At 49.0% G+C, this 18,647-nt stretch overlaps 1 protein-coding gene across 2 annotated transcripts in view; it reads left to right on the top strand.

Annotated features, from left to right (window-relative positions):
• Argrs (arginine--tRNA ligase-like protein) overlaps positions 1-18,647 on the top strand; it is a 56,358-nt gene that overhangs the window by 24,685 nt on the left and 13,026 nt on the right. For both annotated transcript variants that reach the window (XM_077702116.1, XM_077702117.1), the window contains exons 5-13: positions 4,331-4,514; positions 6,352-6,481; positions 6,917-7,021; positions 9,117-9,295; positions 9,742-9,851; positions 13,742-13,847; positions 14,601-14,714; positions 14,797-14,855; positions 18,320-18,561. In XM_077702116.1, the coding sequence (XP_077558242.1) occupies positions 4,331-4,514; positions 6,352-6,481; positions 6,917-7,021; positions 9,117-9,295; positions 9,742-9,851; positions 13,742-13,847; positions 14,601-14,714; positions 14,797-14,855; positions 18,320-18,561 (1,229 nt within the window). The remainder of the gene's footprint in view (positions 1-4,330; positions 4,515-6,351; positions 6,482-6,916; positions 7,022-9,116; positions 9,296-9,741; positions 9,852-13,741; positions 13,848-14,600; positions 14,715-14,796; positions 14,856-18,319; positions 18,562-18,647) is intronic.

The raw sequence follows: 18,647 nt of genomic DNA, 5'->3' as shown, positions 1-18,647 counted from the left end.
TTTCACTCACGGAGCACACTGTAGATGGCGCGGCGAATTTACCCAGCGTTCCCTGTGCGGAAGTGCCTGCTCGCCGGTGGCGGCGGTACGGCTTTGTTGTCTGCTTTAGTGACGGTTGTTTTGGCCCTGTTCTGGAGATGCTTCGCGTACATTGCGCACCGCCTTCGCACGGCTTGATTAACTTGTTCGACAGCACCTCAGGGTAACCCGTACCCGTCGAATTAAGTGGTTATACGGCAAACATACATTAAGGATTGGTTTGCAGGGCGGGAAAACAAAATGTACAAACCACATACAGACATCTGGCCGCTAGAGAAACGCCGCCCTGTGTTCACTGCTTGCCACGAATGGGACTCCGTTTCAAAATTGGTGGATACCGATTCGGTTGCGTTTAAAGAGGTATTACAAGAGGTGGGAGTAGCAACTGTTTCTGATATATAGCGATTATAAAAGTTTCCTCAGCTTTCTTGCAATTCTCAAACATCCTATACTAACTAGTTTAAATCGGTAGAAATGGGAATTACTAAGCTCACATGCGGAATGGTTTCGGTGTCTGCGCTTGTGTTGCACGGTGGTGTGGCCCCAAGCTAGCACATCAGCATGGCTAGGTTGAGCTGTCTCACCCTTCGAAAGACGCTCCTCTCCATTTTCTTTCTCCCAACTCACGGCCGGGCTAGAGCGGCGGCGTCTGCTGCTCTAGCCCGGCCATGGCCGACGCTGCTGCTACGTTCGGGACTCTGCCCTTGGGAATTCCAGGTAACGGCTGGCAGAATCTCTGGTTTCACTCTTTGTAGAGCCACGTGTGTGAATTCAAGTGACGTTGCATGGACAATTGCTGTGGGTGTCGCCTAAAGCTTTGCTTTCCAACCACCTGGACCGCGCGGATTGGAGCCAAATTTTTTTGTTTATTTGCTTTTCTGCTGGCTGGGCTGATGTGTATTGGGGGCTGCGGAGCCCACGTGTGGGAACATTCCGTCGCTTCTAGGAAAGCCTGGATGTTGCGTATTATGCCCGAAACGGGCGGAGGTGAGCTGGCAAAGTGTATGAAATTTTTATCAGCGTTTTTGTGGTCACCTGAGCGGCACTATTTTTGTCCCGTGTTAGGGAGGTGACGATAATTGTTTTTGAGGGTGTTATAAGGGTCATGGTAGATAGAAGCTCCCAGTAAAGACACGAGAACTGTGAGGTCACTCGAAGGGCCAGGAGGTTTAAACGGTGTGAACACGAAAACGTGCCCGCGGGGATTATGTTGTTGAAACTACGCAGCCCCATTTCGATTCCTCACGGGTCTATTGCTGCAGCCTCTACTGCAAAGATATTTTGACGAACTATTGAGTGATGGCTCTTTTGTAATGCGTGCGCAGCCAGTCTTCCTAAAATACCGGCGCCGGTTATCAAAGAAGGGAATCTTCTGCGCGGAGCTTAATTTTAGGCGTGCATTGCATGGCTGTGGATTTATACGGAGCACCCGAGGTTTGATTGTTGAGTGATGCAAGTTTCTCGGTTGAGATCTGTTGTCTTGTTGTTTCTTCGGTGGCGTGTTTTTGATAAACACCTTGGAGTTTCTGCATAAGAGTGAGAGCTAGAGCATACCTGCCAACTCTTCCAAATTTTCCGTAAAATGTACGGTTTTCGACCCGTCTTGCGATTTTACAAATCTTGCCAGAAATTTTACGGGAAATATTTTGATTTTCGAAAACAGGAAACATCTATTAAAACGACACTGTGGTACCTTGCGCCGCCACGAGGGGGCAATGCGCACTCTTGTTCGGCTTCTCGGGGCAAGCTACGCATCCATATCCAGCATTCGCTACCGCCTCGAACAGTCTGTTTATAGCGCGTTGTTCGCGGGCCAGATAGGACTTTCGTGTTCGCGTCTCTCTTTGTACGACTGCCACAACCGATGCAGTACGACCTGTGGTACGACTGCGGTGGGTGCTTCGCAGTGCAATGACGCGAAGCTGCGACGGTACTGTACCAAGTGTTTTGGTACATGACAGAATTTGCTGCTCCTGCCTAGCGAAGGTGTTGTTCATTGCTCTTCAAGACTGATGAATTTCACTAATGGTTGCGAAAATGTGAGAACACTTGCCATAGAATGTTCATCCTTTTAAACTTGAAATAAATTTAAGTGTGCTGCCCCCCCCCCCCCCCCCCCCCCCCCCCCCCACATTCCGCGGGTTTTACTAATTTCCAAGTGACCAGGTTGGGTCAAACTAGCAGGTATGCTAGAGTTGGGTCAAATGGCTATTTGTGTACACAACAATTTACTGTCTTTGTGGCCGATCAGTGGACTAGTATCAGTTAATCCTCCTCACTCTCTGTTGTCCTGTCTCTTTGGGAGGCAGGACTTATGTTAATAAACTTAAGTGTATGGCATTGTGAAGGAAATAGGGCTGCCCGCAGGACTTGGGATTTGCCAGACCTCTGATTTTTTATGCCAGTGGTTCTTGGCCGGTAGTGTGTCGAGGACTTCTTCTGGGCTTGCAAAAGTGGTGGGGGACCATGCAATGAAATATGGTGATACGTGCCATAATGTCATACAATTAACCCTTGCAGCCAAAGTCGCTCATACACATATCTCTATGCCCGCCTTTTGAGTGTGGCTTTTCTGCATAATTGAAACGATGTGCAAAACCAGCTTTAAAGTCTGGGCAGTGCAGAGACGTAATTCTAACATATCATGCAGCAAATCCACGTTTTTAGTCCGTGGCAGGGTTTGGAAAAAAAAAGGACTTTGGGGTTATCGTGGAGGTGCCTTCACGGACCCCCTTTTCTCTGTCTGAGAACGACACAATGCTTTGTAAAATAATACGTGTAAATAAACTTGGCCTTTTTTAATTATGCCGTCGTTTGTTTGCCACATGCTGTCGACCATAAGCTAGTAATCTTTTCATCTTCAATCATTGACTGACCGATCCCCCCTTTGAGTAAAATCCTTCAATTTCCACTGGCGTCACAGAAGTGCGTAAGAACTGCCAATGCTGTTTTCAATTGCAAATAAATCTAACTGAAAACTTTAACGCCTGTGCTGTGCGCGGTCTTGACAGCAGGCACCGCGCAACCAGACGCCGCAGCAATCAGTTTTGGCCACCGCTCCCGTGGTCCGTATACTTCAGCTCACGGCTGTACATGTCCTTCACGAATCGCACCTCCCGCTTTCGTACCTCCTACGTGCTCAATAATAGTGCCATTGACCTCGGCTCCACTTATAAATATCTGGGAATTCCACCTACACCATGACCTGTCATGGCATTATCACATTAAACACACCCTGGCTTCCGCTAATCGCTCTTTCAGTTTTGTTAAGTGTAACCTTAATTTAACATGCTCCTTCTGAAATTCACAGACTTGCCTTTACTACACTAATACGTCCTAAAATTGAATATGCATCAGCCATTTGAGATCGCCATCATTTTCACTCACTGCGACCACTCCTACAAGGTTAAACGCATAAATTGCCACTCATCTGCTTTTGGCTTGTTTTTCATTCCACGTACCATAGCTGAATGGAATAACCTCCCATCTCGTATCGCCTCTCAAAAAGACAACATGAAATTCCGGGAACTAATTTAAGAGCTAACCTAACATTTTGCTCTCATTTTGGGTTTTCATTTTCCGTCTTGTGCACTGAGCATTTTTTTTAATGAGCGTTTATTTTGCCACAGCGCATATATATGGGGGTATGAGTTGATGACGAAAGGTGACTAGCTGAATATTAAAATGTTTTCTTCGCTTGTTTTTGCTCTGTATTTTCTTTTTTGTTGTTGTGCTGTTAGGTTGTACGTCGTGTCGTGCTTGAATTTGAAACATTTGTATTATATTCCTGTATTTTTGTTGTTATCATGTATTGAATATTGCATTATCACTTTTTTCAAGCTTACAGTGTGTATTTATTTGCATTTACAGTTTGAACACTCCTGTTTCTTTGTTTTATTTTTCTCCCCTTCCTTTTATTGTGCTAATACAACACGTGTGCTATGAGACTCCCCGCTCCCTCCCTACGTAACAGCCTCTCACGGGGGCCTTTAGGGGTATTGTGAATGAATAAATGAAGTTTAGGCGGGTAATGTGGCTTGGGGAGAAGCATTAGGCAAACAGTGCTTTCAAAATCCCAATGCCTCGGTTATCGTGTCGCTTTTACGGGGAGGCAAGCCATTGCTCGAGATTGTGCCTAAGCACTTGAATGATTGGGGTAGTAACTTCCGTGGCATTATGCAGGAAAGGGGGGGTTCTGGTGGGGTGGAAAAGATGCAAGCGTACATTTTTTAGGATGTGCCACGTACACTTGGTGGCCAGGGTGCTCACCCCCCCCCCCCCGGAATGGCAGGTCGACCATCCTGGGCGAGACCATCTGCCGGCTGCTGGAGTTTGCGGGCCACGAGGTGCTGCGGCTGAACCACGTCGGGGACTGGGGCACCCAGTTCGGCATGCTGATTGCCCACCTGCAGGACCGCTTCCCCGACTACCTCGTCCACTCGCCCCCCATCGGGGACCTGCAGGCCTTCTACAAGGTGCGCACTCGGGGGCCCTACTTTCGGGAAGAAGGTCTCAAAGCATGCGAATCTGAGCACCCCTATTTCTAAGCAGCCATTGCAAGGGCCCTAGTTGACGTTGGGGCCAAGTTTTCATTTAAAAACCACTTAACGGAACCGAAGGCGACGTGCTGGGGAATACTGAAAGCGGCGGCCAAAGCGGCACAACGGACTCGAATGGTAGTGAGTGTTGCAGAGTATCGTACGTAAATGGTGGGTTCACTGTCTGTACCTGTTTTTCTTTGGAATGTTCGCCAAATGAAACGTTATTCTTTGCTCGAGGTACGGTCGCGGAAAAAAGTGGTGGCGGGCACGGGGAAGTTAGGTTTTTCAAATCCGAGCGCCCCCCTCCCTTTGGGCACCGTGATGATGGAAGAAAGGGGGTGCTTAGAATAGAGTAAATATAGTACATGCTGAGCTTCAAATATAAGGCGGGGTTGACTTCGAGACTATGGATTTCGGGAAAAAACCTCAGCCTATATTCGAATAAATACGGCACTACTTACACTGGCACGGTTGTAGTGAGGGCAGGTAAGCTTAGAACAGGTTGGGTGAGCACTGTTTTGGGTGACCAATTATGGCCTGGTGTAAATTTAAACAACCATCGAGTACTTGCTTGATTAGTTGTGCAATCTTGCAGCGGTTTACACACAGAAAGATACTGGGTGCTTTTTTAGTCTTTGGTTGTCCGGGTTGAGTTACGTTACCTTGGCATCCTTCCTCAAGCAGATGATAGGACCTGAAAAGTTTTGCGTTTTCTGCATCTTTTGCCCCACAGCTGGAATTGAAAATTTCCTGTTGTGGTGGTGTACCCTTTTCTGGGCACATTTTGGCGAGATACACAAACAGCAAGCTGTTCATACGCATTGTACGAGGACAGCTTATATAAAACGGCAGTGTATAGCTATAACTTTGTATTCTATAAGCACCAAAGTGCACAGCTGTAATGTTATCTTTGTCATTGCAAAAATTGTATAGATATGAAATGTTACGTTGGGGAGTATGAACATCTTTTCAAACAGTACAAAATAGTTTATATTTGGGCCAACAAGTGTAACATTCTTCATAAGCGTTAAAAATGCAGCAAGGATTATGCAGATCAGACTAACATTAGTTGGTTACTTGTGTATCATAAATGAAAATATCACATGAAATTGTGATGATTTTGTTTTAGAAGGCTAGTTTCCTCTAAAATATTTGGCACCCCATGGGCTTGGCCTTATCACTATGTTCATAAAATGTTTGTGTTGCTGCCAGTAGTTATTGTGACCTGGGATTATTATACATGTGAGCAATTAGAGATGTTGGCTTATAGAGGCTTATAAATGTTAGGATTGCTTTATCTGGTACCAAATAGTGCCACTGGAAATGTTTAAGTACAGCTTGCCACAGCTGTGTCAGTTGATATTGCTCTGTTTCATAATAATGGCAATAACTTACCGAAATTGAATTTCCGGCTTAGTGTATGCAGTCAACAGCTGAATTTTTTAGTTCCTTGAGCAGGTTCCCCGAAAGGCTGCACTTGTGTACTACGTGGTTCACTGAAGACACCCTAGTAGGTATGTCCGCGCTGTAAGTAGTTCTGCACTGCGGGTCTGTGTTCGGCTGGACATTGAGTTCCACGGTGGATGACGTTATCTGGCCCCGCACCAACGCCGGTTAGGTACACCATGAATGGTCTCCACTGTATTTTGGCGTTTGGCACCGGGAAATTAGGCAATACTAGGCTGCTCATAATTAGCTCAAAAGCACTTTAAGGCAGGCTTGAGTACGTGCATGGATTATTAAGGGGTTGCTTTGTGCTTGTTGCGTGCAGGAATCCAAAGTGCGGTTTGACTCGGATGAGGAATTCAAAAAACGTGCCTATGCGTGTGTCGTCAAGTTGCAGTCCCACGACCGAGACATGATCTCCGCTTGGAAACTCATCTGTGACGTCTCGAGGCGAGGTACGTACGCTGGAAATGCGCATTTTTAAAACTTTGTGTGGGTGTGATGTGTGAAATTGCCCATGAGTCAAACCACATGTGGTGCAGTCAACACTTGGTCCACGTTTCGTTCGCCTGGAAGGATTGCTCATGATGCAGTTGGATTATTGCACTGTTGTCAGTTTCGGCAATCATAAATTCAGGTGGACCCGGAATAACATCTGTCAAATCCGCTTCTGCTCTGCAGTTAATGCTCAGATTGTTAGGTTTAATTGATACCAGATTGTTCTTTTACATTTTTTAATGTAGACAGAAATGTTCATTAGGCGCCTGGGATTCTCCTGTTTATAAAAACTCCGGTACTCAGGGCATTATACAAGACTCTGGGGATGCAGTGAGTAGTTGGTTTATGAGAGAGCTGGAAGTGTTGATGATGGGATGCATTTTATTTTTCAGAGTTTCAAAGCATCTATGAACGTTTAGATGCAACTCTAATTGAAAGAGGGGAGTCTTTCTACCAGGATATGATGGGAGAAGTAGTAAAGGACCTCGAAGAGAGAGGTAAGGACTTCACTGTGTGTATTCCTTGTTTTCTGAGATGTCTGGCTCGTTAGGTACTTCTCATCAGGACATTTATACCGATAAAATTGCCAATTGACTGCCCACTTCTGTTCTATTGCGTTGGCTTTTTTTTTATTATTATCTTTCTTTTTCCCGTGCAAACTCACAGAATATTGTGTGTAGGTTTATCAACACACTGTGACCAGGTTTGCTCAATGTTGCCTTGTCTGCTGTCAGTTTTAAATTCGACTGACTCCATACCCTTGGTTTTAGGCAGTTGACTAGTTAATTTGATATCGGGCTTAAACTTGTGTAGTTGGTTTCAGTGGTCGTGGCTGGTGCGCATAAATTTTGAGTGCAGACAGGCTCCCTGTTGGATAGTCCGACACCTGCAAACCAGCATAGCATTTTGCTGCCTGTGGAGTCCTGCGCTACAAAATGTGCATGCTGTTTTTATCATGGTAACACGCTTTCCTCTTTTCAACATGATCAGTTCCCCGCACGGGGCACCTTGAGTATTCATGGTGACGGTGAGCAGCGACACCGCGGACCCCGAGCTCCGAAACATAAGCTGTGTCCAACCGTGGCGAGGTGTTTAAAGGTGAAGGGTAGAAGCCGTAAACGGTGGCCGTCAGAGCCTTGGTCAAGCTCCGGCCGATGGGCTCCCTGCCTGTCTACCAGACAGGGAGCTCCGGGACCTCTTTGACTACCAGGGTAAGGTCAAAGGAGAAAGTACCGCCGTCTCCCTGCTTTTTCCTATGCCATATGGATAATTCAAAACCCCCCCCAAACGTGATCGGCCCCCGAAAAGGGGCTGCACCGAAGTTGCCTTTCCATCTCTGCCAACAATCCACATTCCGAAACCTGACAACTATCCTCGATTCTTGGTTATCGAGGCAGTTGACAAAACAAACCCTGTTTCTTCCATGTCCGTATTCTTGATCACTAAGTTCCTGGAAGGCATCCTCGGAAAATCGTTCGATGCTAAGAAGCTCCGTACCGGTGAAGTCCTAGTCAATGTCAAGACGCAGCAACAAGCCACTAACCTCCTGTCGCAAACCTGCATGGCAGATCTGGCCATCAGAGTCACTCCCCATCGTAGCCTCAACAGCTCTCAGGGTGTGATTTCGGAGTCCGATTTGTTGAATGAGGCCGAAGCTGATCTGTTGGAAGGCCTGAAAGATCAGGGTGTAACTGCAGTGAGGCGTATCACCATCAGACGAGATAAGCAGGAAATCCCCACAAAGCATATAATCTTGACTTTCAACCGCTCCACACTTCCTGAATCCATTAAAGCATGTCACATGTGGCCCCGGAACACATGCACTTGCATGGCGCTACCCCGTCGTTCTAGAGAATCCGGCCCCAGCTGAATACTACAAAAAATAAAAAAAAACCTCACCCAGTTTGGAGTATGATGTAATGATTGAAAAATATAACCGGGACGGCCTGCTGTATCTGGCGGCGTGAGCCAAAGGCAGGACTTCCGCTTTTTTTTCCCCTTTGTAACCCCAAATTTGTTTTCCAACATAAAACCTCTAACACAGTGTCTTATACAAAATAAAATTTGTTAACAGTGGCGTTTTTGGCAGCAATTTTTTAAAACAAAAACTCAATTTGCGTAGCCACAAAGTCGTTGCCGGCCATGCCACGCCGAACTTCCGGCCGAACTACACACTATGGTGGCACTCGTGGAGGCGTAGAGCGCCTACGCTGAATCACGTTGACACTAGCGCCAGATTTCACTCTAGGTGAGCTAGTGAGAAACTCTATGGCTTTCGTCCTATCCCTAGTCCTATTTCTTGCGGGGCATTCACAACGGTATTGCAGTATTCCCAGCGCCATTGCACTGTGTCTCAAGATGTTCAGGAACCACTATCGACAAGCCCGAAGTGGAAGATTGGGCCGGTCGGTACGTTAATGAAAGCAATAAACAGCGCAGAACAATGGAACACTAGAACCAGCCTGATTGTCGATTTTATTGCAACTTCCTTACTGATGAAATTGTGTGCCATGGGCCTGCTTTTCAAGTGAGCAAGACATTCTCGGCAGGCTGCAGTGGCCCCTGCATTTCTGCTCGGTTGTTTTGGCGCAGGTTTCCTGGAGGAAGACGAGGGCCGGAAGGTGATGTTTGCGGAAGGCATGTCGGTGCCCCTGACGATTGTGAAGAGCGACGGCGGCTACACGTACGACACTTCGGACCTGGCCGCGCTCAGGCATCGGGTGCAGGCGGAGAAGGCCGACTGGGTCGTCTATGTCGTGGACGCCGGCCAGGTGAGCCAACGGGTCAAGCAGCTGTGTGTGCGGTGCATTGTGGCTGTGGGCTGCTGCATCATGGGCCCCAGGGGCCATTTTATGGCACATTTTCTTCAAGCTTGTTCGTGGCAAAATTTTTCAGTGTCCTTTTTTGTAGAAAAAACTGTGCTTGATTCCTCTGTCATAGGAATTGGTAATGTGCAGCCAAACCTGCAGCTGAACATGACTTGATTTGCGGGTCAGCGGCTGTCTTGTGGGTGTACTTGGCGAGCGATGTCCTGCTGGCGGGTCGTTTCGGCAAAGGTGTACTGGCGTCATTTCCGTGACGGATATGTCAGCGAAATTTTCGTGAATCCCGGAATAAAACACTTTTGTGTTGAAAAAAAAAAAAGCCACCGTGTGACATGCCACCCACAGAAATATTTTCGGCATTGGTGGTTTGACTGTGCATTGGGTCATTGCAGAACCAGCACTTCAACACCGTCTTTGCTTGTGGAGAAAGGGCTGGCTACGTGGATAGGTCTAAGGTGCGACTGGACCACTGCTGCTTCGGCGTTGTGCTGGGAGAGGACAAGTAAGCACTGTCTCTCTGAGTGGAACCTCTCTGGGTTTCACTGGCAACCAAACTACCGTATTCACTCGCGTAATGAACCCCCTCCTCACTTTTCTGTTTGAAAATTTACTTTCTTGCCACCTTGAATAAAAAAGGCAGCGAGAATATGTTTTTATCTTGGGGAGGTTGCTGATGCCGTAGACGATCGCAGTAACGTGATATCACGCCACAGTATGCACATAAACGCTAAAAACGCACTGTAACAAAAAGAAATCTCTACAGTAGCCGGAGACGTGAGGATGAATGCCGGGGCTCACAATTTAAAAATTGCCCGCTTGCACAGCGCCACCTGCTGACCACAAAACGAACCTTGAAATGCTGTGTCGTGCAAGCAAAGCACGAAGTGTGCTCCGCACTTCTTCCCTGCTCTTTGCTGTTCTGCGACTTTGCCATTACGCTCCATGGTATTGTTGAGCTGCGTTCCGACCTTTTTTTTTTGTGCTCCTGGGGTGCGGTGTACGGTGGGCCAGTACATGGCCTACACAGGCGGTTTTAAACTGAGGGTGCTGGAGCATACATTGATGCGCATGGAAACCGCGTGGCTGGGCGGCACTTCAGTGTTGACCCACTGCGTGAACACTGCTGGCGAAAACAAGAGGTTTGGGCGATCAACAGGGATCGCCGTGTGTTTGGTGGGCCCAAAGTAGGGAAGTTTCCCAGTGTGGGAAATGAAGTTTCGGAGTGCCTTGACGCCACGGAAGATGATGCGCCGTGGGCCAACGACAAATGCGAAATGGCAAGCAACTTCAGTGAGGAGGACAGCTCCATGGCGAGTCGGGGGCCACTAGCGTGTTGCGAATAAAAAGTGAATTTCATTGCATAATTGCCTACATGTTTTTACTAGAAAGGTGAGGCTTTGATAGCGCTTGTCTTAGCATCTTTATTGTATGAAATTTCAATTTTTAAAAAATCTGTTGCAACTTTTTCCCGCAAAATGTACCCTCCCCCAAATTCATGCAAATTTTCTGAAAAAAAAAAAAATAAAGTGGGTTCATGTAATGTATCTTTGCGTGCAGGGTTTTTACTGTCTTTCCATACGGGGTTTTTAAAAAAACTGTGAGGTATGGGGAAAAGTTGGCGAAGTGGAGAAAATTCTTTTCTCCGCAGTCGGTGCTTTCCTGTGGGGTGCCATTGGACGTGTTGGCTATGGGAAGAAAAGTGAAGTCCCCACATAACAAGTTTTGCTGTGTTGAGATATTTTATGTACTGAAGAGATTTTCTTTGCTGTTCTAGAGTGCAAAAAAGCAGTGCGGCCATGGTTTTCAGTAGGGATTTGGGTTCCCACGGACATGCCTGCTTGGAAACACCGTGCTTACTGGGGGGGGGCCTAATTAATAGAAATTGATGTAACCTGTGGGACATGCTCTTTGACCACATGCCCTTGCACCATAAAATCAAGGTGCTACTACTAGTACTCCTTTGGAATTTTTAGTTGTGCTTTTCAATTGCAAGAGTAAAACATTGATGTGCGAGCAAGCAAGCAAGTAGCATGTTTATTTGTTTGTGTCTAAAATCAAGAGGGTTAGCGTTTTTTTCTCCTCAAATCTAAGCATTCTGATTGAGGCACCAAGTTTTGTGACAACGATGTAGAGTTAAAAGTAACCACTTTGTTGTCAATATGCTTCAAATTTGAACACCTTTTGGTCTTTGCCTTTCAGGCCTCTGTGTTGTGAAGAAAAAAGGCTGCTTAAAGGGACACTGAAGGGATTTGTAAACATTGCGGGATTACTAGTGCAAATTGTAATTCGAAGTCCACAGGCCATGTTTCGACCACACTCTGAGTGCGATTACACGAATTTATTTAGTAGAAAAATAAATTTGAAAATGCTGTCCTCCTCTCTGCATCCTCGCCCATTTTCTGTGGCGTTTTCTTGTGACGTCAGGAGGAGATGACTTGGCTTGACTGAGCTACTGCACGGCTCACCGACCTTCCAGCAGAGTCAGTCAGCCCAGCGTTTAGTCCGCCGGCCGCCGACGGGTTGTCGCAATTCGTTCAATCAGTTTAAACTAAGCCACGACACGTTTGTGAATGGAAAAATGTGCGTTTCTTTAGTTTGTTAGTTTGTACACTGGATCAAGCTCCCACTCCAGGTGCTGCACACAAGCGCTGCACAAGCGCACATTCGACGCTTCACTGACTGGTATGCTAGTAGGAAAATCTAAGGCCATTTGATGGCAGGAGAAGTCAGCGAAGTCAATATAGGTACTAAGGAAATAAAATCAACTGATACTTTTATCGTGCAGCGTAAAATTAGGGAGCAGGAAGCACTTTTTTGTGCTGGGTGAACAAGCACAGCAATCGGCAGCATGACTATGCACCTACGAACACTTTTCCGTCTAAGAAATGCAATTGCTAGACGTGAGATATTGTGGACATTCGGGGGACGCTTACTGCACGAGCGCTATACAACAAATAGTCACCTAAGCTGCTTAAAACACTGAAACTAAATAAAAGTGTAAACTTGTTATACATTATATACCTTATATTTCCCTCGTTGACAGCGCTGGCCCATGGCCGAGTGGTCTCGAGCGCTAGGTATGATATTTTTTGCAAGTCGCAAGTTCGAATCCCTGAGGATACTTTCTTTCTTTTTTCTTTTTTTTTTTTTTGTAAGCTGATTTTTTCTGTTTTCGGCCGATATTTTCTATACTGAGTTCAGCATTTTTGGGCCGTAACGTTCACTGCTCCCTGACGTGCTAGCGAGTTCTCGTTGGCGTGCTGTTGCCATAAGCACCGACTACTTGCGGTCAGTGGGCACAGGGCAGAATCATCAGACCCTTGGCCTGGTGCGAACACGCTTTTTACGATACAGGCAGGAGTGAGGCAAGCTCCAAATATGGGAGAAAAGCGCATGGCATTTGAGCGTCTTCGGGGACGCGGAGGGCGTTTATCCACTGTGTAGGCCTCGGCTAGTGATTCCTATGATTACAAGCTGTCCTGGAAGGCTGATCTTATGCAATTTACAGCCGACAACATGGCAGAAACGTGGTGCTACGATTACTGAGATATCGAGAATGCCCATCCAACGATGCAGTCGGATGTCAAGCATGTTGTTTTACAGAACCGAAACCGAAATTTGTTTGAATGCTAATCGTGGGCATCGTCCAATCACGGTGCACCTCCTCCCATCGTCACAGCACTTAGTTGGTGCGACCGCCGCAGACCACGCATGGTAGTTTTTCTTCTTTCGAGCTTTATGAAACAATTACCGACTTGTCAACCGGATAAACATTGAAGAGTGTGTTAATTTGAGCCAGTCTACGCAGTGCAAGCAAAGACGGGAGCTTGAGAAATTCACTTCAGTGTCCCTTTAGTGGTGAGAAAATACGGTGCCCTCATCAGGACATTGTGCTCGCTAATGGCTGTGAGAGGGTGCCTCTGTGTACCACTTGCATATGCATTTTGCTGCCTTTGTAGGTTGCCGTTAAGTTCACCATCTTGGCATCACAAGTGTTATTGTTGACACCGAATGTAGCTGGGTCAGTCCATAAGCTCCACCTGGATTTTCTGAAAGGTGCCCATGGAAGCGAATGTGCTTAACGGGTGCGGGTGAGCTCGACCTCTGCCATTGCTCACGAGGATGAGAATGGGATCAGCAAAGGTGATGGCAGGTGCCAAGCCTTGCACTTTCACTTTGATGGCCAGTTAAACAGAAACTTCAATGCACTGTACTGATTGCCAGAAGTAGAAGTTGGTTGCGTTGGTATCCTTATTGCTGCCCGATGTATACAGCCTCGCTGGTGAAACCTTGAGCAGTTCTCCTCCCTTCTCGGTAATTGAGGTGGCACTTGTGTGATGTTCTGCCACTGTGCGACTTCTTCACGTGGTCTGCGTGGCACTCGATGTGCAGGAAGAAGTTCAAGACCCGGTCAGGCGACACGGTGAAGCTAGCAGACCTCCTGGATGAAGGGCTGCAGCGCTCACTGCAGAAGCTGCACGAAAAGGAGCGCGACAAGGTGAGCCCAACTGAGGGTGGCACCCACCGGGCGTCAGCTATGGGCCCCTTTTTGTGCAGACCGCGTGCATGCGCGCAGCTTCGGGCTGCATCGCTCAACCTTGATTGATTGATTGTGGGGTTTAACGCGCCGACGCAACGCAGGCGATGAGGCGCGCCGTAGTGGAGGGCTCCGGATTAATTTTGACCACCTGGGGATCTTTATCGTGCGCCGAAATCTCGTACACACGGGCGTTTTTTTTGCTTTTCGCCTCCATCAGAAAAGCGGCCGCCGCGGCCGGGAATCGAACCCGCGACCTCATGCTCAGCAGCGCAACGCCTTAGCCACTGAGCCACCGCGGCGGGTCATCGCTCGACCTTGCCTACGTGAAGACACTTGTGCACAGGACATCAAAGGGCCTTTAATTTACAGGCATCGGTGTAACGTGGGTGCTCAAGACACAAATAGTACACTGCACGTATCGGCGTGGGTTATACGACAACGAGACTGCCTATTCTGTTACCTTTGAATGATGGGAAATTGTGTGCGAGTACCACTGTTTGCTATGCACAAAGTACGAAGCTAGGTGATGAAGCTAGATGGGAGAGAAATACTGTGCAAGTTCAGAAACCCCCCTCCCAATTACTTGGCGTGTTAAAGAGGAAGCAAGTGAGCAACAGTAAGAATCCCGAACCCCGAGGAGTGTAATGTTTGATGTTACAGAAAGTGCCCCGTGCACTCCTTGTGAACCAGCGTGTTGAAATTTCCTTGCAGGCCCTGACAGCGGAAGAACTGAAGCGTGCTCAGGAGGCAGTTGCCTATGGGTGCATCAAGTATGCGGACCTGTCGCACAATCGCCTCCACGAGTACGTCTTCTCGTTTGACAGGGTGAGTGTGTCCCCCCCGAGGGGGCCAGCCACTGCCGAGTGGTCTTGGAGGCGCACGGTCGTGAACTTTTTTCTCTTCACAGATGCTCGACGACAGGGGCAACACAGCTGCGTACCTTCTGTATGCACTCACCAGGATCAGGTACGTGGCTTCCACAAATACGCCTGCAACCTTTTGTTTGCATTGTAATTTCCATTTGTGTAGTTTTCTTTGGCAGCCTTGCCTAATGCAAGTTGAAGGAGTTTTTCTTGTGTCCGTGCATTTCTTGCGCTGCAACCTTGGCATAGCGGGTTTCAGTTCAGGTCACGGCCAGTCTGCCAGCCTTTATTGAAACTCAGATTGTGTTCAGGATTGTGGCTTATGTGAAATGTAAAGTGCCCCCGCTCGGGTTTCCCCGCGCCACTTTTCCACACTTAAAGGAGTACTGACACGAAAATTTTATGTTCCACTTTTATTGCGTTTATCGATGCTTAATGGTCTGGCAAACGCGAAAGAGCACTTTAAATACTTAAGCGCGCGATAATTATTTACATTGAACGTCCTGACAATCGTTTGTTTCAAATTGCCGCGCTTTCATCCCGAAAGGCGCATATGACGTTGTTTCAACCGCATCGCTGCCAAAGCTGAAGGTGCTAGGCCTACTACCATTGCGGCGGAAATTAGATGACCGCTTTAAATAAAAGTCCTGACGATGACTTCTATTGCGATTCCGGGCTACATTATCACTTGCTTTCTCACGTGTGGAACTTTATTTTTGCCAGCAGTGCCTTTCTGGGCAGCGCCTATGCCTGTTGCTCTGGCTATGTGCACCGGTTTGTGAATGCGCCGGCGCCCGCCCGCGTGAAGTGACGTCACAAGTTTTTGATGAGTGCTGGCCGCATCACTTCTTTTGGCTACCACGGGATGATGTCATGCTGATGTCCATTTGCTGAGTGCCGCTCCGCATGCTGTTCCGTCGGCTAGATAAATGAGATCCAATTAAAGTACGTTCTTCGCGTTGCAGGCCGCTCATATTTCAGCCAGGGTATTCTGTTGAGTAAAGGAAGCGAGCTGTGCAATAATATTAATGGCGAAAATTGGTTTCAGTGCTCCTTTAACGTAATTTACATACACTGCTGCATTTCCTCTGCTTAGCACCAAGGCAAGGCTACCGTGCGAAATAATTGCGGCAGAAAATGGCCAGGCTGGTAGTGAGTAGCTCAAGCACACTGCTTCATCCTCACAAAAAGAGCTATTAGATGCAGAGCATCTGATTCACTCGCCTTGTCCCTCCGGCGTTGTCGTCAGCGTTGTCCACCCCTCCCCCACTCTCCTCGCCGCGCCAGCTGCGCTCTCCGCCGCTTACCCCCTCTCCTCTCCGATAGCGAACACTCTCTCATGAGGGGCATTGGATTGGATTGGCTTGGATTGGATTAAAGTGGATTGTGTTGGATTGTGTTGCGTCATAGCCGCGGCACGTTGCGTCATAGCCGCGGCAGACGCGCTGGGGCCGGCGCATGTGCAGTACTCTCTCTTCCGCGGTTTCCTCTCCTTCGGGCGCGCTGGGCATATAACCGGTGTGCCTTTCTCCGGCGAAGCAACATCCTCGCTTGTCTCAAACACCTTGAGTCCACGCCGCTTTACAAATACGCCAACGTCGTTGTCATGTGTCAGGGTACCCCCTGAGAGGGGGACGCATCAAAACCTCCGAAAGAATGGAAAGAAAGGAACAAAGGAACGGCCATTTGAAGTCCGCGCCAGGAGCGCGCCAATCAGCAAGCGCCAGCGCCGACGCACCAAGGAATCCTGGGAAAAGGTGGCAGCACACTGGTCGGCCAATCAGGGAAGGCCACGCAGGTGACAAGTGGCGAGATGGCCATATAAGGACAGGGAGGAGGCGAAGAGCCAATGGGAGTGCGCCACGGGAGAGCCCAGAAGGTATAAAAGCGGGGCGCACAAAAAGGGGGGGGGGCAAGAAACCGAAGAAACCAGGAGGCGGCCGGAGCACGTGAGCTTCACGGAACGAGCCAGGGGGACGCGGCCAGGCCATCGACCACGCCATTCGAGCCTGGGCGGGAGCGGGCCGACTTTGCATCGGCACCGTCATCCTAGGTGCACCACGAACCTGTGTCTTCGTGGCCCCAGCGGCATTGGTCGGGCACCAGCGGCCAGCGTCCACGCTCCGTCGACGTTCGTCTCGACGGCCCCGAAAGGCGACATTCGTGCCGAGCCTACCTGAGACCTCCAGCGGCAGCGGCTACCAGGGGGTAGCCACCAAGGAAGCGCGCCGCCGAAGGGATGACCGCGCGCATCGAACGCCGGCATCAAGGACCTCCAGCGAGGGCGGCCACCAGGGGGTAGCCGCAGAGGAAAGAAGTCAAGACGCGCGGAGCCCACGCCGTCCAACGAGTGACCGCGTGCATCGAACGCCGGCACTGACGAAGCGAGACGGCGGCTACCACCGAGTCGAGGCCACGCAACGGGTGCGACTCGTCAGCGCCGACGACAGCGGGGTAGGCCAGTCCAGTAGGGACGCAGTTGTCAAGGACACAACTAGGAAGTTGTGGTTTAATGAGATCACCTAGAGGGTGACAGAAACAGTTGATTTGGACGAATTGCGTAGAACTTTATTGTAGAGTCTTTTGCGTTGAGAGTTGACTGTATGTCGGGATTGTTAGTAGAGGTGTGAGTGTTTATTGTTTGTGTGTAGTTTAAATATTGAGTGCTTTGCCTGAGGGCTTTCTTGTGTGGGCATTAAATGTATGTTGTTAAACACGTCAACGGCATCCCTGTGTCCATTGCTCCGAGCTGGTAAAGACCACCCCACCATCCGTTCACGTGACAGTCATCGACTGGGACCGGCTTACGCAGTCCCCTCAACGTTATGCGCGCTATAAAACGCGATCCCTTCGCCGCTCCGCCTATGCGTCGCATCTACACAGGGGTTCCCGCGAGGGGAGGTGGGAGTTTTTTTGTTCACAAAATGGGCAAGATTGTACTTGCATGTTGTGCTCACATGGGAAGTGTTGACTTATTTTTCGAATGCAGGTCCTTGCCTTACTTGCCTTGTCCTCATAAATCCAAAATAAAGGTGCAGTGCTGTTTCTTGTACTGGCCAGCTGTGAGGTACACGGGTTGCGTTGCAGAGTGGACTTGCTTTTGCCTGGCATCAAATGGAAAGCCATGCACGCAAGCACCAGTGCAAAAATCACGCACTCCAACGTCTAACGACGACGATGGTTGAATGCAAAGCCTTCTCGGGAGGGATTCTTTGGTGGGCCAGTCGCACACAGCGAGCATGTGCTACTCTGCAGGTGCGCACCACTTTTCTAGAGTACCCACAGCAACTCTCGAGTGTGCATTCCGCAGGCCTAATGTTTGGGGTTGGGGTGTACGTCGTGGATTGGTGCCTGCTGCTTGGCGCTCGCTTCGACCATTTGGATGGATGCCAGCTTCATGGTGTGAGGGACCCAGGTTTGATTCCGGCCACGGGAAGTGTTTTTTGTTTTCACGTCCATTCATCATCGTTGTCAGGGTGTGCAACGGCACCAGTGGGGACAGTGAAGCTTGGCTTCAAGAGAAAACTGCGGCTCTTGTTGAAAGCCCCCCGCTGCCCGCGCGTGCAGGTCGATAGCGCGCACCGTGGGCCTGTCCCCCGGCGCGCTGCTCCAGGAAGGGGCAGTGGTGCCCGTGGAGCACCCCAAGGAGCGCAAGCTGGCCAAGGCCCTGCTGCGCTTCCCCGAGGTGCTGGCCACCATGCTGGAGGAGCTGTACCTGCACCCCATCTGCGACTACCTCTTCGAGCTCGCCCAGACCTTCTCCGAGTTCTACGACCACTGCTACTGCATCCAGAAGGACCGCACCACAGGTGGGGGGGCCTGCACTTCTGTCGTTGCTTCTGGGAACAGTGAATTAGATCCCTCGGTCGAGACGGGGGAATGTGAAGCTTCCCAC

The sequence above is a fragment of the Haemaphysalis longicornis genome, unplaced genomic scaffold, assembly GCF_048455015.1.
Source record: "Haemaphysalis longicornis isolate Haplotype H1 unplaced genomic scaffold, Haemaphysalis longicornis Haplotype H1 scaffold_3, whole genome shotgun sequence".
NCBI classification, from domain to species: Eukaryota; Metazoa; Arthropoda; class Arachnida; order Ixodida; family Ixodidae; genus Haemaphysalis; species Haemaphysalis longicornis.
The sequence above is the reverse complement of the archived record's forward strand: the minus strand, read 5'-3'. Positions and strand labels throughout refer to the sequence as shown.